This window comes from Bubalus bubalis, chromosome 11, assembly GCF_019923935.1.
Source record: "Bubalus bubalis isolate 160015118507 breed Murrah chromosome 11, NDDB_SH_1, whole genome shotgun sequence".
Classification (NCBI taxonomy): domain Eukaryota; kingdom Metazoa; phylum Chordata; class Mammalia; order Artiodactyla; family Bovidae; genus Bubalus; species Bubalus bubalis.
Window position 1 is genome coordinate 90,525,452 of NC_059167.1, and position 25,984 is coordinate 90,551,435.

The window sequence follows — 25,984 nt, forward strand, 5'->3', positions numbered from 1 at the left end:
CAGAGTCCCTGGGCTGCACAAACCCAGGGACTAGTAAACTTACCTGATTTCTGGAGGCCCTTTGCCTATCTGCATCAGAGTTAGTTTTATATATGTTAACACTCCTGCTCTGCAATTCCACAGTTGGTATCAAAAGAGAAGTGTAATTACTCCTCTGCCTGACCAATTCAATGCCAATAGCTAAGTAAGGCAGAGACTACTCTCTTTAAACCTCTTGCTCCTCGAACTTGGAAGATGCTCAGTAATTTTGATGGACTAGCACATCATGCTGAACTCAACAGAAGATCATTTAATAGCGAGTGGCCAAGACTGATGATCTCTGCAGGCCAGTGTGGGGCTGTATCTCCTAAGAGACATGCCTATCTACTATAACAATCCTTACCTGAGACTGATGTTGTCTCCTTTTACGTTCTCTGACATGAAACACTGAGTCTTTGTGGCATAGAAGTGTTATTGGGAATTTTAACTTTCAGGGTGCTATTCCAGTTATCAGGTCATTTGTCATTCCCTGTATCCTTTCCGTTTCCTTGAGAGTGAGCAGGGGAGACGGGGTATCTTTATCTTTCAGTTGAGCTCTGAGAGTGCCCGCCTGGGTTTGCTGAACTACACCGCAGGGAGAAGTGGGGTCAGAATCCGCCTTACTTGAGCGTTCTCATTGTCCTGTTAGGTCGTCTCTCTCAGGGCCCTGGACCAAGCCGCCTTCCCACTCTTCCTCCCTCCTGTCCACCCAAGCGCCAGAACTCTTCGGTCTAAAGAGGCCAACCTTGCAGCTAAACGTCCTAACCTTTGGGTGGAAGAACCAGAAACCCATGGAAAACCGAATCTTTGACAACTTTGTGCAGCTTTTAGGGAATTATCTCGACAATACAGACTTGGACACGGTGCAGAAGGGCGCAGCAGAAAGAGTGGGTAGGAGAGAATCCGGCAGCTTTGCGTGTTTCTCCGCAACCCGGTCCTACTCCGCAGTCCACTGGGTTTCCACTCCCCCAGCCCCCCAAGTTCGGAGCTGGCCCGCGGGGAGGGGTCCGGGGCTGCTGCTCTGGATGGCGCCCGCCGCTCCGGCCCCAGTTCAAAGCGCAGGGGGCGCGTCCGCCGCGCAGCCGGGAATGTCCGGCCGCTTAAAGCGCTCGCCGGCTCTTTTGTTCCCCAGACCCGGCCTCCGGGGAGAAGGGGCTGGGGGAGGGGACCGGGAGGGGAAGGAAGAGGGGCGGCGGGAGGAGGGCGGGGCGGGTGGTGCGAGTGCGGAGCGCGCACCCCGGGCTAGGCTGACAGATCGCCCGGGTGGGTGCAAGATGGCGCAAGCGGCCGCGCTCGCCCTGCGCCCCCGGCGCTCCTAGGCAGGCATGTGGCCCCAGCCCCCAGCCGCCCGGGCTCGGCCCCGGCCGGAGCCCCGGCCCCGGCCCCGGCGCCGGCCCCGCGGGACACTGTGAGCCGCGAGAGGCCCCAGAGCTGCGCGTCGCCGATCCGAGCGGACCGCGAGCCCCATGGCTGCCTCGCGCGCCGCGCCCCCGCGCCGCCGGCCCCGGCTCCTGCTGCCGCTGCTGCCGTTGCTACTGTTGCCTGCGCCAAGCGACGGTGAGCTAGGGCGCCCGCGGTGCGGCTGCTGGGGCTCGAGCCCCGGGAAGGGCGAGAAGGGAGTAAGCGGGCGCGAGGGGCGGACCTGGGGAGAGCGGCGCGGACCTGCCGGCGGACCGCGGGCTGGAGGGACTTGCCCAAGGGAAGACGAGCGGGACGGGGCGGAGGGGGGGGAGAGGGCACTGAGGCCCGGCTGCCGGGAACGCGGAGCCAGGCGATGCTGAGGATGGACCCCCCAGAAGAGAGACTCGCATTCAGTCCGCTGCGGCTCCAAGACTCAGTAGTGTCCGAGCCCGGACCAAGAGGCCAGGAGCGCGGCAAAGCAGGAGATCGGCGGGCAGGCTGGAGTTGGGGAGAGGGGGGGACGAGCCTTGGGAGACCGCAGGGCTGAGTCCGGTCCGAGGGGCGAGTTGGGGAGCGCGGAGCCCGAGGGTGGGCACAGAGTGGCCCGCGGTGGCCGAGGTTAGGAGACCGCCGACCCCGGGGGCGGAGTCCGGGACTGAGCGGGCTGCGACGGGTGAAAAGAGCGCGTCGTGGATTTGGAGAGGGACTAGGACGCGGAGTGCGAGGGAGAGATCGAGGAAGAGGGAGGTCCCCGGCTGGCCGTGCGTGGGGAGGGGGAGACACCCTGCGAGCTGAGGAAAGGAAAGAGAAGCCGACCGAGGGGGAGAGCGCGGCGGGGATGCCCACGTGCCCGCCCTGCCCCGGAGGGTGCACACGCAGAGCTCGGGGTCTGACGGCTTTACTGCCCCGAGCTCCGTCACCACCACCCTGTTCCCTTAGGGACTGTAACGGGCTCATTTCACGCGAGAGCAGTGAAAATCTAGTCGCTTCCCCTCCCACTCCAAGTTCTCAGCAGACACTCCTCTGGGCAGTATTCTCTCCCCTCTTAGCTCCGGAGAAGCAGGATGTCGCAAGCGCATCCAGTAGAAAGTTTATCCATCCCCCAGTTGCTATTAAAATATCGGGGTTGGGGTGCGGAGCCGAGGCAGCTGAAACGCAAGTCTTGGGAAGGATGGGTAGGGATCTGGAGGGGCGTGACCCTCAAATATCTTAAAATACGAATTACACGTCCCTGAGGGTGGGGAAACGCCCCTAGCTGCAGCGCTCCTCCTTCTGCTTTCTCCCCCTCACTGCCCCGTCCCCTCGCAGCCAGGGAGGGCGCTGGCCTGTGAAGGGAGGGGCCCGCTCCCGTGTCACTAGTTGCCCGGAAATGTGGAGGGGGTCTGTGGCTGCCTTCTCAGCCCAGGTGGGTTCATTTCTCCAGGACTGAAGTTGTAACTGGTCTGGTAAGTTGCTCGCTGGAGAAGTTGGAGACTTGGCATCACGCCTGGGCTTGGAGCTCTCCTCCCTCCTCTCCCACTGCTGGTTCCCTGATCACCCTCATCGTCTCCCTTCTTTTCTTCCCCCTCGTCTTCCCCTTTTCCAGTTCCTTTCTCTTCTGCAGGAGTGAAGAGGTTGCTGGGAGAAAGGTTCTAGGAGCCTCCTTCTTTCTGAATTTTGAGAAATCTGAGTAGATGTTTGGTATCTCTCATCCTCTTTATGACAAAAGCAAAGCAAACGGAACTGCCAAACCCCAGAGCATCCTAGGGGTGGGGCAGTGGAGCTGGACCATAACCCAGCCTGTACCCAGTCCTGGACCCACACACCCTTCTCCCTGTTCAGATGGTGCTGTCAGCAAAAAGAAGCAACGATTTATTACTATCTCACTTTATGCTGTTTAGAAATTTTAACTTTTCATAGTGCCTTTACGTCTGTAGGTCATATTTAACATAGGGCTTCCCTGGTGGCTCAGTGGTAAACAACCCACCTGCCAATGCAGGAGACATAATAGACGTGGGTTTGATCCCAGGTTGGGAAGGTCCCCTAGAGGAAGGCACGGCAACCCTCTCCAGTATTCTTGCTTGGAGAATTCCATGGACAGAGAAACCTGGTAGGCCACAGGTCATGGAGTTGCGAAGAGTCGGACTGAAGTGACTGAATGACCGAAGTGACTTAGCATGTACGAAAAACACAAGCCATATTGTTGTTCCTTATTTAAACAGATGAGGATGGAGAAGCCAGGGCAGACTGAATACCTGAGGTCACACTCTGAAAGTCTGTGCGGCTTCAGTGTTTAACCAGGTGGGCACAGAAGTGGCAGCAGCTATGTTGGAATCAGTCTTGCTTTTAGGTCCCAGACTTGTAACTATTAACTCTGAGGTCTCGGACAAGTTGCTTAACATCTCTGGGCTTCAGTTTCCTTTTCTGTAAAAGATATGAATAAAGACCTCGTGCCACAATTAAAGAGTCCATGCACCAAAGGAAGATCTTGCATGCTGCAACGCAGCCAAGTAAATAAATATTTTTTAAAAACATACAAATAAAAGAAAGGTGGTAGAAATAATATCCATCTCTCTGAAACAGTCTGTTGATTAAGTAACTGTACTGCATGAGATGACACTTCATAATGCAGAAATTTCTATATATTAATAGAGATTCCAAGCATGAGATGACCCTTCATAATGCATACATTTCTATATATTAATAGAGATTCCAATATAGCAGAATGATGGGGATGGGACACTCAGATCCAGAGAACTTGGAAGCCCTGTGTTTTCGAGTTCATTTCACACTAACTTCTCCTTTTACTCTCTCTCCCCCTCCTGATGCAGGTCTTGGCCACTCTGCTGAACTGGCATTTGCTGTGGAGCCAAGTGATGACGTTGCAGTCCCTGGGCAGCCCGTAATGCTGGGCTGCAAGGTGGAGGGGACTCCTCCAGTGCGAATCACCTGGAGGAAGAATGGGGTGGAGCTGGCAGACAGTACGCACTCCACTGTGCTGGCCAATGGGTCCTTGATGATCCGCCACTTCCTGCTGGATGGAGGTGGCAGCCCTTCAGATGAGGGGGACTATGAGTGTGTGGCTCAGAACCGCTTTGGGCTGGTGGTCAGTCGGAAGGCTCGAATTCAGGCTGCAAGTAAGTGGGTGCCCTTACTTTTTTTTTTTTTCCCCAGGTCATGGAGGGATAAAGGGAGCCGTTCCATCTTATGTAGCTTCTGGAGAACTGTCTCAGCATGGGTCAGCTGAGAGGAGCATAGCAGCAATTTGCAGTGGTGGAATTATATCATTTACTCATTTAACTGATTGGAATGCAATTTGACAAGAATGTAGTCAAGCACTGTTGTAGGAAGAGGGAGAGAGAAAGCCAGCTTTATTCAGCTCTTGGTTCAGTGTGTCTTAGCTTCCATATGCCTGTATATTATGAGCATCCCAGTCTTTTGAGTATGATTTTTGTGTTTAAAGATAAACTTTGGGGATGATTTAAGAGGATTTTAAAGGGTAATTTTGATTACATGCAGTTTTTAATTATGTGCTGACTTTCAAACCTTTGGGGTAGAATAAACCCCCTGTACCAGTGATAACATTCTGAAGCTTCAGCAATTTGCTTTACAAAAAATATGATAGAATAATTTCAGGGTTAACACAGTGATGACATTCCCCTCACTCACCTTCCTGCTGGCATACTTTAAAAAAAAATTCAGCTTTATTGAGATGTAATTGATAATAAAATTATAAGATAATTAAAGTGTACATTATGATGACTTGATATTTGGTATGCTTTTTTGATTGGGAGAGAAGAGGTGTTTCATCTCTAGAGCTGTGCTTAGCTGATGGACCAGCAGTCACTGTAGTGATGAAATTATGGTCATGCTCTACTGCTGTGTCCTGGCATAAGTCTGCTGTTGCTGTTTAATCTGTGTACACTCATAGGTATTATCACATAAACCAAAATTATTTACGTATCTTGGGAAGGTGGCAAGCTATGAGGGTGGGAAGTCTGCCCACAGACTTCTGGTTCTTTCTTTTTTTTTGGCTATGTCGCACAGCATGTGGAATCTTAGTTCCCTGACCAGGGATCAAACCTACATCTCCTGAATTAGAAGCAGGGAGTCTTAACCACTGGACTGCCAGGGAAGTCCCAAGAACCACTGCTTTTGAGAAAGGGTAAAAGTTTTGCCAAGTGGAAAATGTTCTGCATCCCATAATCTCTGTACTTCTGGGTGGTGTCTTGAGGTGGTGTCCCTTTAAAAGGCTGCTTTAATTTTGGTTGGTAATCATTCACACTAATGCTTATTAAACACTTGCTGCGTGCTGGGCACCCTGCCCAGGTGCTTTATAGGAATTATCTTATTTAGTCATTGTGATGACACTGGAAGATAGGCAGTCGTCATCCTCATTTTACAGGTGAGAACACTGAGACTTAGGGGGATCGGCGACCTTCTGGTGAGCAGAGAAGCCAGGACTGCAGTTTAGGTATTCTGAATCCTGCACCCTCCCACTTAACCCTTGTGGCACGCTGCCTCTTCCCTGTCTGATCCCTGACCAATTTCTTCCTGGCTCCGAGGGCATTTGCACAGTTGTTCTGAACGGCTGGCGAATGATGAATTGTTCTGAGGCAGGAGGCCTCTCGTTGGGTTTAAGATGCCCCTTTGTTCTAAGGAAGGCTCCTCTAGGCCCCCATATGGAGCTCTCTGGGACGCAGCCCTGGACCTTGAGACGGAATCACTTCTGGCTCAGCAACCCCTCAGCCTCCAGCCCTCCTGGCAGTGTAGGGGAGGCTGGTGCATCCTCCGAGCAGATGGCTGGGTGTGAGGAGGGAAAGTGGGGACAGAGAGTGGGGACCCAAGGAAGCTTGTTGGACAGAAGAGAAGAGACTTCTCAGGGAGCTCTCCCTGGCCTGTGTCAACTCCGTGGGCTCGATGGCTCCTGCATCATCAGCCTAGACTTCTGGGAGATAAATCCCCAGGTGTTTATATAGAGCTAATTGTAAATGTGCTTTTCTATAAATGGTAATACCTTCAAGATGTTCAGCCTCCTTAAACTCCTAACAGTATAAGCAGTTGAGCTGTGGGCTCTGGCTGCAGGGAAGGCCAGCAGGTGAGGTCGGCTTGGTTAAGCCTCTGGGGTCCTGGGGACATCTGGGGGTTTGCCTCCAAACCCTGGCAGTCTGATACGGGCTCTCTCCCCAGCAAGGCTCGTGGCCCCTCAGGGAAGGCTTGGACAGTTGGATCCCCTTTCCTCACGTCACAGGCTCATGTCCCTGTAAGGTTTTAGAAACCTCCAAAGCTGATTAGCTGCCTGGGTTCTCTCCTTTGGTAACAATGCCCTGCCCATGTGCCCACAGGCTGGGCAGATGTTGTATGACATGGGAGGAGGCCTTCTGAAAGGGTGTGAGGTGCCCTCCAGAGCCCCTGCTTCTCCTGCCTGCTCCACAGGGGCTGACAGGGCAGGAGGATGCTAAGCACCCCTCACAGACACGCAATCTGTGTCTGTGTACACCCAGCGCACCTGGTGAGACAGGTCGGTGTGGGTCACCAGCCAGGCCGCCGGCTGGGAACGCCTCCTCTTCCATCCAGTGGGCCTGGATGCTGCCACTGAAAGATGGCCTGATCATGATGGACTGGACTCCAGGCCCATTCCTTGGCTTCAGTGCAAATGTCTTCTGTCTGGGATGAAATGGCTCAGGGTCCTAGGAATACTCATGCTTCCAGCATGTCTGGTTTCTCTGCCTTGCTGTTCCATGTGTTTATAGTTTTGGGGCTGAAAATTGCGACCCTTGTGAAGGAAGAGATCCTAGACAAGTTCCTCTCTCCATGGCCCAGTGTCCTCACCTGTGAAATGTACATATAATCCTACTTGGTGGGATGGCGGTAAGGACTAGCACACTCCACGCTTTGCCTCGCACAGAGTTGGTACTCAGTAATGGAGTCAATCCTCTTTGCTTCTTTTAAAGGTGATTCCAGTCTTGTGGCTCAGCTGGTAAAGAATCTGCCTGCAATGCAAGAGACCTGGGTTCGATCCCCTTGGGACGATCCCCTGGAGAAGGGAAAGGCCACCCACTCCAGTATTCTGGTCTGGAGAATTCCATGGACTGTACAGTCCATGGGGTCACAACGAGTTGGACATGACCCAGCAACTTTCACTCCCAGTGACATTGCCAGCAAAAGCAGACTCCTGAATCCACTCCCAGCCCCCAGCTTTCTCCCACACTGGGATTCAGTTAGGGAGTACTCCAGGAAAATCTCTCAGGGAGTGAATCTCTCACTTCAGAGGCTGAGTGCAACCTGTTCTGTTTTAACCCCTTCCTGGGAAGGTCTGGGGATTCTCCCAAGCCTCTGGGCATCCGCTGAAGCTTGGCTGCCCTGTGAGACCCTCTACCATCTGCCTGGAGAGGCTCCAGGAGGGGCATGTGGGACACCTGATCCAGTGGGAATAGGCAGTGACTCACACCTGTTGAGATCTGTGTGCCTGGATGACTCCAAAGAGGGATGGGCTGGCTACAAGGAGGGGAGATAAGTGCGGGCCCCACCCTCAGCTCCCCTCCACCCCCAACTCCCCTCCACCCCCAGGTTCCCTCCACCCCCAGCTCCCCTCCACCCCAGCCCCCCTCTACCCTCTCCCCCCATGTCCCCTCCACCCCTAGCTCCCTTCCACCCCCATGTCCCCTCCACCCCCAACTCCCCTCCACACCCCTAGCCCCCCTCCACCCCCAGGTCCCCTCCACCCCCAACTCTCCTCCACACCCCCAGCCCTCCTCCACTCCCAGCTCCCTTCCAGCCCCCTCCACCCCCAGCCCCCCTCCACCTCCAACTCCTCTCCACTCCCAGCTCCCCTCCACCCCCAGGTCTCCTCCACCCCCAGCCCCCCTCCACCCCCAGCCCCCCTCCACCCCTCTCCACTCCCAGGTCCCCTCCACCCTCAGCTCGCCTCCACCCCCCCCAACTCACCTACACCCCCAGCCCCCCTCCACCTCCAAATCCCCTCCACCCCCCAGCTCCCCTCCACCCCCCAGCTCCCCTCCACCCCCAGCCCCCTCCACCCCTAGCTCCCCTCCACCCCTAGCTCCCCTCCGCCCCCAGCTCCCCTCCACCCCCAGGTTCCCTCCACACTGAGCTCCCCTCCACCCCCAGCCCACCTCAGGCAGATACTTAGTTCCTGCCACTCACTTTCTGGTCTCAGTTCCTGGTCTCGAGCCTTTTGGGAAACTGGAGTGAAGAGGTAGATGATCTGGAACGCAATTTGTCAGACTTTGCTGTGCCCGTGATCTTGATAAGATTCAGATTTTGAATCAGTGGGTCTAGGCCAGGGCCTGGGGGTCCTGCAGGTCTAACGGATCCCTTGTGACGCCCACAGTGCTGGCCCACAGGCGTGAGAGGAGAGCCCCTCCCACATCATAGTTGCTAGTGTAGGGGCGTCTGTGGGCAGGACAGTGAGTTTGGAGAACATGGGCTTCAGGGTCACATCTGGGTAGGTTTGAACCCCAGCTCTGCCATTCACAGATGCCATGTCCTTAGCACAGTTACTTTCAACTCTCAAGTCAAATAAGTCTCTGCCTTCATTTGAAAAGGAAAAAAAAAAAGCATAATCCCATCATTCTATCAGGGCTGTCGGGGAATTAAATGAGATGATGGATGGAAAGTATCTGGCCCAGGGCTTGGCCTCTAGAAATGGTCATTAAGTATATTGTTAGTATTAGGTTTGCTGTTGCTGTTGTTTAGTCGCTAAGTTGTGTCCGACTGTTTGCAACCCCATGGACTGTAGCCCTCCAGGCTCCTCTGTCCATGGGATTCTCCAGGCAAGAATACTGGAGTGGGTTGCCATTTCCCTCTCTAGAGGATCTTCCTGACCCAGGGATCAAACCCACATCTCCTGCATTGGCAGGCAGATTCTTTACCCTGAGTCACCTGGGAAACCCCTAGTGATAGGTATTGAGTGCTAATTTAGGATGAAGACAAGCCTGTTCCAATGCAGGTAGGATTCTCGAAGTGCCAGGATTGCCTCCCCCATAGCCCGGAGCCATCCTGACTGGGTGTGCCCAACGATGGTTATGAGGGTAGGCTGTGGAGGGAAACACATCCCCAGCTGGATGGACTTGGGTAAATCACTGGAATCCCTGAGTCTCAGTTTCCTCATCTTGAAATTTGAGGAAATAATACTTAGCAAGGAGGAATGCTGGGAGGAGCCCCCATGACAATATGTGTAAAGAACTTAGCACAGTGCAGGGCAGATAGAAAATGTTCCTTAGGTACTGTTATTATTCTGGAGTGATAACAAAGGTGAGACGTGAAGTTCTAAGCTTCTTTAGATATGGTGGTTCCAGGAGGGTCCCTGGTAGCCTGGACTCCACACAGTGGAGTGTGGTGAGAGGGAAGGAAGTCCAGGTCTAGTACCCTGCTGTCTCCACCTTACTAAATCACCGGCTGCTCAGGCCCTCAGTCACCCGCTCCTGAAGTCTGAACCATTCTCAACCTGCCTGAGCAAGGGCAGTTTCACCAGCTACTCTGAAATCTCTTCCAGCAGCAAGATCTATGCCTGTGTGGATGTGGGGACAGGGTCTCAGCACAGATCTGTGGAGCCAGGTCTGGGTGGGCAGGTTGGGAAAACTATGGGCTGGAGCTGCCTAGTGGCACAGCTTGTGTGGTGGGCTCAGTATATTTAGGGAACCCCAGCAGTGCCTCAGTGTAGGGCAGCGAGTTGTGCAAGGAAATGGTTCCTGGCACAGTGACTGGTGACCCTGGAGGCCTTTGTCACCTGGAGGCCTGGTGTGTGAAACCCAAGCTTTTCTCTCCTCTTTGAGGGGCAGCTCAGCCAAAGTGGATGTTGTTCAGTCGCTCAGTTGTGTACAACTTTTTGTGAACCCATGGACTGCAGCACTCCAGGCTTCTTTGTCCTTCACCATCTCCCAGAGCTTGCTCAAACTCATGTCCATCGAGTCAGTGATGCCATCCAACCATCTCATCCTCTGTCGTCCCCTTCTCCTCCCGCCTTCAATCTTTCCCAGCATCAGGGTCTTTTCTAATGAGTCAGATCTTCACATCAGGTGGCCAAAGGACTGGAGTTTCAGCTTCAGCATCAGTCCTTCCAATAAATATTCAGGACTGATTTCCTTTAGGATTGACTGGTTTGATCTCCTTGCTGTCCAGGGGACTCTCTCCAAAGTAACCGTGAGGAAATCTCCCTTCTGCCCCTCACATGCTTCCACCTACCTGTTAAAGCAGAACGCAGGTGCTGCTGCTGAGGTGTCACCCGTGTGACGAGTGATGGACGTGCCAAGGCCTACTCTCACACCAGGCAGGTCACCCGTAAGTACGCCAGGGCGCAGAAGTAGGTGGAAATCAGTACTCCCCAGCCTGACCTCTTCTGATGCTCTTGAGAAGCTGTCAGGCGTGGTGGAAAGGCCCTTGCCTGGACACCGGTGTCCTGCGTAACTCAGCAAGTCAGTCACCCTCTCTGGACTTTGTTTTTCTGATTGTAATATTGAGTTGTTGGACCAACATTCATCTCTGTGCTGCGATATTAAGGCTTCCTTTCCATCCAGTTAGTCCTTGGGACTGCCTGCCTTTCTGAGCCTTTTCCCAGTCTATTCTTGCCCCTACTCGTCCCTTACCCAATCCCTCCCCAAAGACCACTTAATTCACAGTAATTTCTTCCTCGCCCTCCTAAGGCAGGGAGTACTTGTGGTCTGTGGCATTCAGGCTCAGCCTTCCTCTCAATGGGGGCTGCCTGCATTGTTAAGTAACTGTTTTGTGGCTGGATATTCCATCTGTTTCCTTAACTCGATTTTAAGCTCCTAAATGGCTTCTCTCTCTTTTGTATCTCTCACGTCCTCTGCCTGTGGAGCCCGATAAAAACTAAATGAATATGTGGCCTTGTAGGTGCAAAGCTCCATCACTCTCTGCTTCTCTTTGACTTTCTCTGTTTCTCCCCACCTCGTAATTGATAGCATAGCTCAAAGGGACAGAAGCTGGTGAATGGGGAATTTAACACACTAGGGGCAAAATCTTGGGGAGGCTGTGGCTGCATGTTTTTCTCTAGAGGATCTGAAACTCTCTTCCTCGGCAGATGGCGTGTGAATCAGAAACCGCATTGCTTGGTAGCCCTCATGCCTGGGTCTTGGGGTCTCCTGCCTTGGACTGTATTCCCTGGCTGGATAAAGGCTGTGTCCCCAGGCCTGCTGGCCTCAACTGAAGTGGGAGGACCGCCCCTCGCCCCAGCAGCAGGACTTGAGTGTGGAAGTTGCAAGCTTCTGGTTCCCACACCTTGGCTCCGCTGCTGCAGGCAGCCAGCTGGCCCCTTGAACACAATGTGCAGATCTTCTCTGTTCCCGTTCCCGGCATTGTCCATGGCCGGGTGCCTTGGCTGGGAATGTGGGCCAGTGAATAGCGGAGGCATTTGCAGCCTGCAAATGAAACAGGCCCCCAGCCCCCCCTAGCCCCCCATTTCCCTCCCCAACCCCCGGGAGAAAGGACTTTTTCACTTCTGGCCTTCTTGTATTGCCTTCCCCTCGCCTCTCCAAAGTCCCTGCAGGCGTGTGTGTGTGTGTGTGTGTGTGTGTAAGAGACTTTTCACAGCAGCTTGAAGGCTGTTCAACACAGCCCTCAAAAAAACAAGTAGAATGGAACAGAAGGGCACCCAGGATGGAAAACCAAATAGCTCACTGCTGTCTTTGTTTAAACTGGACCGAGTGGTTCCAAAAATGTCTGCCTGTGTAAAACCTATGGCTCCCTAAGATCTCTGGCCCTAGCCTTGTTGCAACAAGAAATGCAGAGACCAGTGTTAGTGCTAAGTCGCTTCAGTCGTGTCCGACTCTTTGTGACCCCATGGACTGTAGCCTGCCAGGCTCCTTGTCCATGGGATTTTCAGGGCAAGTATACCAGAGTGGGTTGCCATTTCCTTCTCCAGGGGATGTTCCCAACCCAGGGATCGAACCTGCATCTTCTACATTGGCAAGCAGGTTCTTTACCACTAGCGCCACCTGGGAAGCCCATGGAGACCAGTAATGTGTGTGTATATTGCCACGTGGGCCTCTGTGGGCACCTGAGCATACAGCTGCGTGCCGAAGAAGGGTGCATGGGGCTCAGGATGAGGGTCCAGCTTTCAAATGACTCTCCTGTGGGAATCCCTCCTCCCTGAGCAGTGTGACCAGGCTAGAGATCTAGAATGGACAGAACTAGTACAGGGCAAGAGGGGGTGGTGGGTCATTTTATTAGATCCTGTAGCTGAAGTGAGGAAGGAGGGAAAGCTAGCCTTAGGTCGCTGGCAGAGGGTGGGGCTTACATGATGGGCTTGGGGGCCTGGCCATAGTATCTGGGAATCTAGACCGGGTTTTCTTATTTATTAGGCGAGTGCCAGCAATCTGGCTACAATCCGAGCCTGCTGGCCTGGGCTGCTCGTGTGCCAACCGCCCCTCACCTCCACCCCCACCAAAGGACCATTCTTTGATGTCTGAGCTTGCTTCTACTGCCCACCAGCTTTGTTCACCCTGTTTCAAGAAAGGCTGACCCTTTCTGACTGCCCTCAAAGGTAAGGGAGGAGCAGAGAAGAGAGTGTTCTCTGTGAATCGGAGCAGCTCCAGGGGCGCTTCCTGGACAGGTGATGATGTAACCTATGGAAGGGCAAAGACAGGGGTCCAGTAAGGGCCTGAAGAGGGGCAAGTGAGGAGGAATGCCAGGCCAGACCCTGGACCCCAGGCAGATGGAGGGGATGAAAGTGTGGGCTTAATCCAGGCCAGCTCACCACTTGATTCAGGCAGATGGAGGACAATTCGATGCAGAGGGCTCCCAGCCCACCCTCTCCATATCTTCCCTGGATCTTAGGCTCCTCAGTCTTTGACACCCCCCCACACACTCTGCCTCGCCCCCCTCCTCCTGTGAGGCCACGTTCGGGGTCTTTGTCTTAGAATTCCTCCTGCCTCCTGGTTTCTCCTGCCCTCCCTTCTTCCTGTGTCCGGCTCTCTTTATTGTTCTGTGTTTCCTCCTGCCTCTGGCTCCAATTGTAGCAATTCCTGTGTCCACCCTCTGCTGCTGTGCTTGGAGGGAGACACCACTGCAAAAGTAGGTGAGCTCAGGCCTCGGCACAGAGCAAAGAGATGGGAAGAGGGGAGTCAGAGAGGATGAGGTGCAAAGAGGACCCCAAAGGAAGGCGTTCGTGGCCTCCCCAGCAAGTCAGAGTCTCATTGGGGCACACCTTCCCCGGGAGAGGAATCTGAGAATGCTGGCCCCTGCTTGGGCCCTGTCTCTGAGCCTGGACACTGACCACGGTGGGTGGTGGGGGCAGCCCCAGGCTACTCTCTGGAATGCTGGTGTTGGGTTGCAGTGCAGATGCAAGCAGTGATAATGGGCAGGAACTGGACTTTCTGGTCTGGCTGCTGCCCCCAAGGCCATTGGAATGTGAGGGGGGACTAGCAAGAGGCCCCAGGGACTTGGAGTGGGCAGATGGAGACCAGACCACCTAAATGGAGAGGAGGGGGCAGACCACCAAGAGAGAGGACCAAGTTCTAGCCTTTTCACTGAGTTGCAGGCTACAGTCAAAGAAGCTTAAAATTCCTGGTCCATCTAGGACCTTGGAAGTCTGCCCAGCCCCGCAGTGGGATCACAGGCATCCAGACTGCATCCATTTGGACCTTGCCTGGTTCCACATGCTCGTTTTACAGAGGTGAAAACTGAGGCCCTGAGGAGGTATCCTGCCCAAGGATGTGATTGGTCCTCCAGCCTGGGCAGGTTGGAGAGCCCCTTGAGTCCCTCGTGCCGCTTGCCCCGCCCAATGCCTCACTGCTTTCTGGTTGGGGATGGGGGAGATCTTTTTATATCTCCTCCAGGGCAGACTGGCACATACATTTCCATTTTTCTCCTGATCTACTCCCACCCCTGTCTGTGGGGGTGGTTCTGAATGTGAGTGTCAGCCAGTGGGTATAGGCTCCTGACATCCATGGCACATCTCAGAGAGTCCCTGAGTTTCCAGAGCACCCCGGATGCTGAGCTGAGTGGTGTGAGGGTTATCTACGTGCTGGCTCTGGTGGGGAACCTGTAGTAGTAGCAGGAGTCTTCCTAGTCTAAGGGGGCTGCACTGTCCTAAGCCCTGTGTGTGTTAATTTACTTAATTCCCACAGATTTCCATTAGTAGGCGTTACTAGTCCTATTTTACAGATGAGTAAAGAGAACTTTTCACTTTCATGCATTGGAGAAGGAAATGGCAACCCACTCCAGTATTCTTGCCTGGAGAATCTCAGGGACAGGGGAGCCTGGTGGGCTGCCGTCTCTGGGGTCACACAGAGTCAGACACGACTGAAGTGACTTAGCAGCAGCAGCAAACAGAAGCCCAGACTGGTTATTAACTTGCCCAGGGGTACACAGTAAGTAGAGACACTGGGTTTTAAACCTGGTCTGCCTGACTCAAAATTCAGTGGCCTGAGTGTCCTTAAAGGGGGCTAGAGTCCCTTGAGAACATAATCAGTATTTTTGCCTAAGAAATATTAATAGAGCCATGCTCCTGTGCGAGTATTGGGAGCGAACAACTTAGAACCCTGGCCAAAGTGGGAGCCACTTCTGGGTGTGCTAGATGGGGCTACATGGTCCCCACCCCCAGCTGCTGCTGGAGGTCTGGGGAGAATCAGGAGGGCAGTTAGGCTGGGTGCTCTGCTGGGATGCTCTGCAGAGAAAAGTTGTCCTACCTGAGAGGCTGGGCAGAGTGGCTGATACAGGTTCCCAGCAGCAGGAGAAGTCCGGAGGGTGTTGGGCTGTAGGTGAGAGAATTGCTTGTTTCAAGGAGGAAAGACAAGTTCCCCTCCCCCGGGGCCCCTCATCTCCCTTTCCCTTTCTTGTTTCCCCCGCATAATGATGCTGATTGCTCCACATCTGTCATAATTACTCTTTGTTTGAAAATTCAGAACAAATCACAGGAAAGGAACTGGTGTGGCTTGAGTAGGATCCTTCTCCCTAGGGGTTCCGGGGGTGGGGGCTGGGTAGTAGGGAAGAGACGTAATCAGCCTTGGAAGACGGAGAAGCCAGGCTGCTGACTGCCCTATTGCTGTCCCCTTGCCTGGGCAAGGTGGCCTAAGGCCTCGTGCAGTTACGTGGCCCCCACCCCTGACCACAGTCCCTGCCCGCTGTGGTAGCTGAAAGATTCGGCTACTACCCCATCCTGGGTGAGTGGTCGACTTGAGGCCCCTGTCGTCTCGGCTCCTCCCCTGCCCTCTTGGCCCCACTGAGCAGTGTGTTGAACGGCAGGCTCTGTGGTCAACCCAGCAGCACTGCAGGGAGGGGTGGGCTGTGCCTGCGGGGAGGACACAGGGCGGGGGCTTTACTGGCCATGGGGAGGGGCCAGTTGCAGCTGGGATCCTTAGAACAGGGCGGACTTTGGGTCTCTGAATGAGAACCGGTAATGGGGGTGGGGAGGGAGCACCAACCAGACCTTCTTGGGATGCTGCGGCAGCCCTGCGTGCTCTGCATTTCTTCACCCTCACTCTCAGCAACCTGACTTCTGGGGAGGGTCCTGGATCCTGCCCCCATCCCTACCTGAAAGCCTTGGTTTGGGGGCTGATGTTTCCTGGGGCATATGCCCTGACCTGGGGCCCTGCCTGCCGTGGAGCTGCCTGCATGTTTTCCTCCCAGTCTACCCGCTTCCCACCTGGGAAAGTGCCTGCCAAGACTGCGGACTGGGAGGAGCCTGGACCTGACATAGACGTCACCCTTACTTCTGTGTCCTTTTTGACTCCCACTTCAACGAGAAGCTGCTTGTAATATATGAATATTCAACTCATCCCCATGTGGTTTTGGACCCACAAAACCCAAAGTTCACTTTCCTGGACCTGTTTCCCCATGGGTGGAAGGTAGTGTGGAGAGGACCAGATTACAAGGTTCTCAAAGTCCCCTCTCACTTCTGACTCGTTTTGCCTTGAAGGTAGTTCAGAGTTGGCCCCCCTCCCCAACTCTCCTCTCTACCTCTCCCCAGGCTGGCCCTAGCTCTCTCCATCTCCCTCTCCTACTCCTCTGTCTCTCCGTACTGGGCTTAGCTTCCTCCTTTTTGAACTGTCAAGATCACAGTTCTATAGCAAAGCTCTCTTGTCATCCTCACCTTCTGTCGCTGCCCCTACCTGGGCGGTTGCTGCCCGGTGGCTCCGGGCAGCGCACGCACGTGTTGGAAGCGGGGCTACTGAGTCCCTGGGATTGGGGTGTGGCGGGGCGCTCAACCACCTGCGCAGGGACTGGCCCTCCGCCCCGCGGCAAGCGCGGTGTGGAATGAGTGGACCGGGAGGAGCCGCTCTCTGAAAACGACTTCTTTCCTTTGCCTCCGGGAAGAGGGATACCCCCAACCGTCAGCACAAAGCGGGCTGCTTCTTGCCGAGGCGGGGGCCGGGCGGTTGGCCGACAAGGCAGAATCGATGTGCCTTCAATTAACCCGCGCCGCGCAGTTGCGGGGCTGTCAGGTCACCGTGCCCTGTGTGTCTGTGGATGTGAGAATCTGTGTGCGTGTGTGAGTGTATCTGTCAATGCGATTGTGTTGTCCTTGGAGCTCCTGTATGCGCCACTACTTCCCTGGCCTTTACCTGGTAACTCGGGAACTGGCTCTCACCGACTGGAGGCCTCTTACTGGTCTTGGGGAGCAAAATGGAACAGGAGAGTGGAGGTCTAGAGCCCCCAGCCTCCTTCCTCCCGATTGGCTTGGAGTGCAGGCCAGGGACTGCTGACAAGGGGTGGGGGCTAGACAAAAGTCTATAGGCCAGCCTTTGAGCAGGAAGCAGAGTGGGGCCCAGAACCTTCACAGAAGGGCAGCTGGGACAGAGATGTGTGCTTGTCACCCTGACAGTGCTGGGGAGTGTGCTCCCCCCAGGGGCAGGCAGGAGTGGGGAGAAGGGAGCTTTCCAGGTTTTCCTGATGCACCCTCACCCTGCTTTGCCCTGTCCTCCAGTATCTTGCCCTTGTTTCTCACATCACTGCTGTGGAAGCTGAGACCCAGAGAGCAGGCCTTGCCCCAAGTCGTGGTGTACAGAACTGGGACAGAAAGCATTCAGGCATTCTTTCCAATGAGCTGGTTGGCCAAATGGGATTTGGGATTCTAATTTGAGAGCCGGGATCTTAGAACACTGAAACCCAGTATTTGCTTGTGATAAGCAATTCCTGGATCTTTTCCTGCCATCTTCACATCTGGCTGTTTTTCCCCTCACCTCCCCTGCTCTTCGTGGGTTATTTTTGTTTTGCCTCTTACATCCCAGCTTATATGGAATGTCACTCTCTTTCTGCAGTAGTTCCCTTCACCCTAATTTTTTAGAGGTCTCTTAAAATTGTATGCTGGGCTTCCCTAGTGGCTCAGTGGTAAAGAATCTGCTTGCCAATGCAGGAGACATGGGTTCAATCCCTGGGTCGGGAAGATCCCCTGGAGAAGGAAATGGCAACCCACTCCAGTATTCTTGCTTGGAGAATCCCATGGACAGAGGACCCTGATGGGCTATAGTACATGGGGTCACAAAAAGTTGGATATGACTTAGCAACTGAACACCCTCACCACCACGAAAACTGTATGCCAAACCTCTAATACCTTAGAGAAACCCTGTCTTAAGTTGGTCCCACTTGAAGAATGGGTTAGAATATCCTTGATTCCACTATATCAGAAGACCAGTAATGATATATCATAGAATGAGTCTGAGGATTGAGCCTGTTTGACATTCCTGCTCTCTTGTGTTTCTGATTTTGCTTCTCAAATCAGTCATTTTCCCACCGAACCATGACAAAATCAAGATCATTACAAGCAAGGCTGCTAAGTATAAGGTTGATGGGATCAAGGCTTTCCTGAAATAAAGCCATATAGCTTTTATTGCATCAATTTGGAGAGGAGTCATTGAACTGTATGCCCAGCTTGGCTTTTTGGGGGTGAGGAGAATCAGAAGACACCCCAGTCTGTTCTGGGACAGTGAGTATGAAGCTTGTTCCTCCCACTGGTTTGCAGACTCCTAGAGGGGTGGGGCTAGCTCCTCGGAGCATCCTCAGTGCTGAGCACAGAGTGATGCCTGGGAAGGGTGAGAATGGAGAGCTGCGGGTGTATGCAAGGGAGGGTGGAAACACGCCCTGCCTGCTGTGGTCAGCACACTCTTCCTCTGGAGCTCAACAGCCTGGACTTGGGGGAGGCAAGGAAGGCTGAGTCGGATATCACTCGAGAGCCTCCAGTGTACTTTCCCTGAAGCCATTCTCGGCAGGCTTCTGAGTCCCCTGCTGTCAGGAGCCGAGAGCAGCCATGTCTGCACCTAACTGTATCACCGGTCTCCTAAACCAGCTTCTTCTAGTCTTAAGAGGCACCCCTGTCTCCCTCTTCTGTTCCCTTGCTTGAAACAGCCTTCTTCCAAGGTCCCACTGCTGGCCACTTGGGGGAGGATGGAGACTGGACGAAGCTGCAGGTGAGGCGATTGAGTGCTGAAGGGGAAGGGGTTGGCCTGGTGAATTCAGACCTCGGTTTACCAGGTGAGGTGGCTACCGATACTCAGTCACCTCAGGATGGGACACCCTTCCAGACAAGCTATAGAAAGTCCGAGGATGCCAGACCTTTGGCCTCATCCCCAGAATGGCTAACAGGCTAGTTCCATGCTAGGAAGTGTCCCTCTTCCCTTGTGCTCCATGTGCATCCTCTTGGGAAGGACTATCCTTGCATATGTACATGCCTATCTTCCTGTTATCTTGAAAAATCATAACTATGATAACAAAGCCTCCTGTGAATGCATGTTGCTGTGGGAATGGATAAGAGGAGAAAAAACACATTCTTGTTATTATACTCATTATCTTCTTATCAAAATATTCACCCATGGAACATTATTTTTAAAGTTACTTAATGGTCTTGGGTTTGGGGAAAGAAGAGATGTGAGGAGAAATAGGCTTCCTTTAGAAAGCACTTTTTTAGTTAAAAGTGTTGAATCTCCAGTTTGGGCCTGGAGGAGCCTCATGTTTTTTGAATAGTGGATCATTTCCCAAGTGTAATATTCTGGGGATTAGATATTCAGGCACTCTTGTTGAAATCTGGACAAACTATAAAGACACGTGTATAGTACTATATAATAACAATTATAGTTTCTGTTTGGTCATTTTAGTCCTGTAAAATGAAGCTAGTGGCCTGTATGGCATTAGAATGATCTCTGATCTACTACAAACTAACTGTTGCTTCCTTGGGTAGGTCCTTTTTTTCTCTAGATGAAGGGACGTTCAGCATCATTCTTTACGGTCCTTGGGTCTGTGAAGGGGGCTCAGGGACGGCAGATGAGGGAAAGAGAAGTCAGATTGGTGGAGCTTCAGGCTTCTTACATTTACCACATCCACAGTAGTTCTGCGTTACCTTTTTGTTTTGTTTTGGAGTTCTTTAGACCAACTAACTAGGCAGATCAGCTAACTAGGTAGACTGGCCTAAGCAGGGGAGTAGTTCAGCAGGTGCTGGGATACGAAATAGGCTTAAGATTCTAGAGCCTTAGGCAGAAGAAACATGACTCTGAGATGAAGATTTAGGAGAATTATTAAGAAAAACATTACGATCATATTGGCACTTATGACCAGGTTAAATGAAACCTTGATTGAGAATTGGGTTAGAAAAACAATAACCTATACTTAGATTTTTCTCTCCTTTAAAAAGCATATGTTTTCACGTATCACTGCTACAATTAGCGCTCAGTAGTGTTAGACGTGGTTGATCAGTCAATACAAGGACCCATTTTGGCGGCTGTTTAGTCTCTCAACAAGTGTTGTCCAGTCTTTAATTTTATTCTCAAATAAACGGATGGATGAAATGGCAACCCATTCCAGTACTCTTGCCTGGAAAATCCCATGGATGGAGGAGCCTGGTAGGCTACAGTCCATGGGGTTGCAAAGAACAGGACACAACTGAGCGACTTCACTTTATGGGTGGTCCTGTTTCAGAGTCTAGTTATCGGCTGTACACAAAGGGTTCATAATCTCGTTGTGGTAACATGGACATTAGAACATTAGAAAAGATTGCTGCCTTAGAAAGAGCCCAGTAATATGCCTCATAAGTGATGCTAACCAAGGGCGACTGGGTCAGCCCAACAGCCTACTGTTGATCTGAGCAATGGACCTTTTTATCAGCTGAGAAGCCTGAAAGGACACTGGATCTTATGTATGTTCTTCTTTAGGCAGACATAATCTAAGAGCCCATCAGAAGGGATTAGGAAGTATGTGCTTCCAGGAAAAGGATACTGGAACTGAAGGATATTAAAGCAGGTCAGTTATCAAATCAACCAATCTCTAAGAGCATCTCTCCTACACCTACCTGCCTCTAAGCTGAGGACTCTGAGGGACAGAAAGATAAGACACCTCCTGATCTTGAAGAATGAGAGCTCCTCTTCCCGCCTTGTCAAGAAGCAACCATAACTGGTGGTGATAGTGAAGAGAGAAGGCAGCTTGATAAAGCACAGAATCTGTTGAATTGATTAACAGTGTGATTGTCAGCCTGTCCATCTGCATCATGATTTTCCTTTAGTGCTGATTTCTAAGCTGAGCCTCTCACATCCTTATACAAGAAGAAAAGGGAAGTGCCTCAGGCTAGTCCAGTTCCTGATAAAGAGTCGGTTTTCACAGGCAAGTGGTTGAAACTCCAGTCCTTCCTTCCCACCCACCATTCTCATCAAGGTGACCTTTCTTGGATCAAAGCAGTGGCCTGGGCGCTTCCGTTGTCACATCCGAATCCTGAACCCTGGCTCAGACCTGACTGTTAGGACCTCCCCTTTTCAACCTTTCTCTCTTCCTCCCAGAACATGCCAGTCCATTCCTCAGCCCCCACAGCTTCCCATCTTCCTGCCTCTTCTTTTCAGTGCCCTGTTCCTCTCCTCACATCTCTCCCAGCCGTTCTCTGAACGTCTCCAGCCCTTTTAGCTGGTGGCACACAGTTGGGCACTGAAGAACATAAATCCTCGACTCTTCCCATTGTTTCATGTGTTCCCAGCGAAATCTAATTAGGCTGTGAAGGCAGGGCCTCGCTTGGTTTTTCTCCGAACCGGGCTATCACAGTAGGGGCCCCCAAGAACCGACTGGTGTAGAGGGGAGCCCCGGGGCAGACTCGTAGCCCCCGCCGGGCTTCCATGGGTAGTGGGGGCGCGGAGGGCTTCTTCCGTGGGGAGGCGGGACCTGCTTCCTCAGTTTCCCTGGGCCGGCCGGGTCCACCCGGGCGCAGCTGGGGCATTTGCCCCGCTGGGGGGAGGGGGTGGCGGGAAATGGTGCCTCGCTCGCCCCAGCGACATCAAACCCTCGTTTGGCGTGCGAGGACAATGGTTGTCTTATTTTCTCCATTCGCCGCGCACAATGCCGGATTCTCTCATTCACCCGCGGCGGTGCGAGCGAGGTAATTAGCCAGCGCCATTCAGCGCGGACACTATTGCTATGCGGGGGGGCGAGGACGCCCGCGTCGGCGGGGATTAGCCGCGGCTCGGGGTGTGCAGCTGCGGCCACTTCAAAGGGGCCCGACAGCCCGGCCGGCTGTGGGAACCGGCGCCGCCTCCCTCGGGAGCCGCCCCGCCGGCTCGGCCCGGGCCCGGCGGACCGGACGCGGCTGCTCCTCCCCGGCCCGCAGCCGCCCGCCGCGCTCTCCGCCGGCGCAGGCTCAGCACTGCCCGGGCCCCGAGCTCCGGTGTCGCTCCCCATCACACTCCCACTTTCATCAGGACCTCAAGGGCTTTTTTTTTCTTTTGAGTCCCGGGAGTCAAAGGGCAAAGAGGGGAAGGTGGAGGGAGGAGCGAGGGGGGATGGGAGCTTGACACAAAGCGCTGACCTCTGTCGAACGGAGCAGATGGTCCCACTTACTCCTGCCGCCGAGCGAACGGCTCTCAGGGCCCCAGGCTCGGGGGCCCTGACCCCGCTCGGCAGCCGAATGCCAGCACTTGGGGGCCCCGGGGGGGCCGGGCTCCCACATGCTCCACCCGCCCCTCTGCCGGCTCCTGGCATTGGAGTCAGACTGCCTGGACTAACTACTGGCCTCGTTGCTGGAGGGGTTGGATGGGTGGATGGGGTTATGGGTGCTGGGCTGAGAAACTGCCCTTGTCGGATGCTGGAGCTAGGGGGACGATAAGGATTCTCGAGAACCTGCCAGGCCAGGGGGTCCCAATGCTGGCCGTGCACATGTGACAGCCTCCTGCGCTTTCATAGATTCCTGAGCACCGCGCCAAACCAAGGAAGTGGAGTCTGGAAATCTGCAGTTACTCAGCGCCCTAGGTTATTCTGATACACAGTCAGGTTTGAGAAGAGGACTGGGGTGCTTAGTCCCAAGCCCTTCGTTTCATTGAATAAGCTGAGACTCAAGGAGAGAAGGTAACTTGCCCCAAATAAACAATGAGTTGTGGCAGGGTGGGGTCTTGGGTGGAAGAGAAGATAATGTGTAATGACCCCAAGATCATATGACCCTTAACGCTAGCATTCAGGACACAGTTAATGAAGACTTATTATTTACCTAGTATTTGTTCTAGGTGCTGGAGATAGAAAGGCAAGTTAGACCATTCTGGGCCCATAAGGGACTCATAGGCTAGTAGGTGATTGATGTGTAAGCAACAGATTCTGATATGTTTTGTTAAAGGCTAGGAGAGAGGCACAAAGGCAACACATTCAAGGCAGGAATTAATTCTGCCTGCCTCCTTTGGGGGCTGTAGAAGATGAGATGCTAGTAGAGAAAAAGGCAAAAGAGTTCCAGGCAAATGGGGACAGCAGAGGTAAAGAGAAGTATGAACATCTGACGTCTGGAAAAGACAAGCCTGTCTCACACTGTCGGAGTGCAAATTACATGAAGAGAGAACTAGCTGCCTTTGAAGCTGGAAAGATTAATCAGGATCTAATAATGAAGACCTTGAATGCCATCCCAAGGAGACTACCTTGATTCAAGGCAATGGAGAACCACCAAAGATGGTTAATTGGATATTCAGGAAGATGATTATGGCTTCAGGATGGACTAAGAAGAGGAGGTGTGTCCGACACTTTGTGACCCCATGGGCTGTAGCCCACCAAGATCCTCTGTCCATGGGTATTCTCCAGGCAAGAATACTGGAGTGGGTTGCTATGCCCTTCTCCAGGGGTCTTCCCAACCCAGGGATCAAACCCAGGTCTCCCACATTGCAGGCAGATTCTTTGCCAGCTGAGCCACAAGGGAAGCCCAAGAAGCGGAGGAAGGGAGCACTAGAAATGGGGAGACTGGACAGGGGAAGCTATTACAGAAACAGTTGAGAGTGTTGAGAGCCTGAGCCAAGGCAGCGGGAGCAATTAGGGAGGATAGCCCGGGATTAGTGACCAGTTGACTGTGGGGGAGAGGGCGACAGGTGTGGCAGTGCCCTTGTTTTGTTCTAGCTTGGGTAGTTGGCCCATGGTGAGGCTCTAACTAAGAATCACAAGAAAAGGAAGAGGTTAGGGGTGGGTGTGGTGAAATCTTTGAATTTAAGGGAAGGCTTTTGAAACCTTCTATAGAAGATTCCCAGAGAAGGCAATGGCACCTCACTCCAGTACTCTTGCCTGGAAAATCCCATGGATGGAGGAACCTGGTGGGCTGCAGTCCATGGGGTCACTAAGAGTCGGAGACGACTGAGCGACTTCACTTTCACTTTTTACTTTCACGCATTGGAGAAGGAAATGGCAACCCACTCCAGTGTTCTTGCCTGGAGAATCCCAGGGACGGGGGAGCCTGGTGGGCTGCCGTCTCTGGGGTCGCACAGAGTCGGACACAACTGAAGTGACTTAGCAGCAGCAGCATAGAAGATTCCTAGGGCTGTGGGAGACCTCTGACAACTAGAGGACAGCAGCAGCGTTCACCAAATAAGTCTACTTCCTAGAGCTGGTGCCCCAGCCAAGAAAATTCATGATCCCCTCATGGAATGCAGGCCTCTCTCCTCCCCCAACAGATAAGGCTTCTCCTGCAGTGTTGCTGCAGAGAAGACAATGGCACCCCACTCCAGCACTCTTGCCTGGAAAATTCCATGGATGGAGGAGCCTGGTGGGCTGCAGTCCATGGGGTCGCTAAGAGTCGGACAGGACTGAGCGCCTTCACTTTCACTTTTCACTTTCACGCATTGGAGAAGGAAATGGCAGCCCACTCCAGTGTTCTTGCCTGGAGAATCCCAGGGACGGGGGAGCCTGGTGGGCTGCCGTCTCTGGGGTCGCACAGAGTCGGACACGACTGAAGCAACTTACCACCAGCAGCACTGTTGCTGAGGTGGATTGTCTGCAGGTCTTAAACAATCATGGTTCAGAATTGAGCCGCCAGAGATTCTGTAGAATCATGAGAGGTAAATACAGCATCAGATCAAGGTTTGAGAAGAGGAGTCCTTTCATGGGAGGAGAGAGACCATTTCACCTAGTATTGTCCCAAAATAGTAATGGTCTGAACCTTACAGATTATCTTGTCTATCCTCCTCCTCTCCCATTTTAAAGATGAGAAAACCAAGATTGAAATGGAAAGGTCACATAAGGAATCTGTGAGAGTCAGACATGATCAGGTCACCCCTCCATTACCTAATGCCTGCTAGATTAGTCCCCTACAAATCCTAATATATGGTTCTGGAAATTTGGGGGCAGTGTCTGTTTTTGTTGAGTTGTCCTCATGGTCACGTGAAAGCAATTTACTTAATAGCTCCAGCCTGCGCCCCCTAGCCAGACGTCCTTCCGGGAGGTGAGGGAGATCCGGTATCCCGACCAGAATCACGGAAGTTAGGATGTCGTGGGCCCCGGGCACGTTTACATAAGGAAGATTGGTGACCCTGACACAGGTGGAGACGTGCAGTCTGTGGAGAGGGGCCCTGCTGGGCCTGGACAGTTTCAAGTCTAAGGCAGAGAGGGATTCCCAAGCTGACTCCCAGCCCCCGACCCTGCACCCTCGGCTGCCGCCTGCAAGCACATGTGTCTCAGAGGCTGTAGCCGGATAGACTTTGTAATCAGCCCAGTTCAACTCGTCCATTTTACAGAGGAGGAAATAAGAGGCCCAGAGAGGGGCTTTGGCTTTATCAAGACCCAGTTATTAAAAGGACTGAGACAGTCACGGCAGCCCTTCTCTTTAACACATTCACCTTCCCTCTCCCTGCCCCACCACCCCCACTCACCCCATGGAAGCCACTGGCCTCTCACAGTGCTTTGTCCTCTTCCTGCAAAACCTGGAAAATAAGTTACTCCTCTGTTTTGTAAGGCCTTACAAGTGACAGGAATAACTCTGCAGGCTCCATCCTTGCAGCTTGGTTTCTTGGTTTGCCGATTTCCACAAGCACGAAAATGCTCGTGGAAGGGCTACCTGGGCACTGGCGTCTGGGTTGTTTATTTACCCGTGTTAATAGAATTTAGGAAACATGTGTGGGCTCAGTGACCATTAGGAGGCTAATAACACTGTCATATCATGGTGCTTATCTGCATTAGTTATGCTCTGTGAAACCTACCTCAAACCCTGGGGGAATTCAGTTAAAGTGAAGCCTGCTATGTCATGGGTGTCTCTGAATGCACGTAGGCATGATACTTTTTTTTTTTTTGGTGTAATACTTTTAAGGGTCTAGGATGTCATGTACTTCTGTGATTTTCTGTGCCATTGTTCAAAGGTATGGTCAGTCATGTTTGAGAAGCATTTGAATGTGTGTGTCTCACAGCT

General features: G+C 53.0%; 1 protein-coding gene across 1 annotated transcript in view; it reads left to right on the top strand.

Annotated features, from left to right (window-relative positions):
* Positions 1-1,102: 1,102 nt before the first annotated feature.
* IGDCC3 (immunoglobulin superfamily DCC subclass member 3) overlaps positions 1,103-25,984 on the top strand; it is a 42,732-nt gene continuing 17,850 nt past the window's right edge. The window contains exons 1-2 of the mRNA XM_025296318.3: positions 1,103-1,575; positions 4,230-4,535. Of these exons, the coding sequence (XP_025152103.3) occupies positions 1,485-1,575; positions 4,230-4,535 (397 nt within the window). The 5' untranslated portion in view covers positions 1,103-1,484. The remainder of the gene's footprint in view (positions 1,576-4,229; positions 4,536-25,984) is intronic.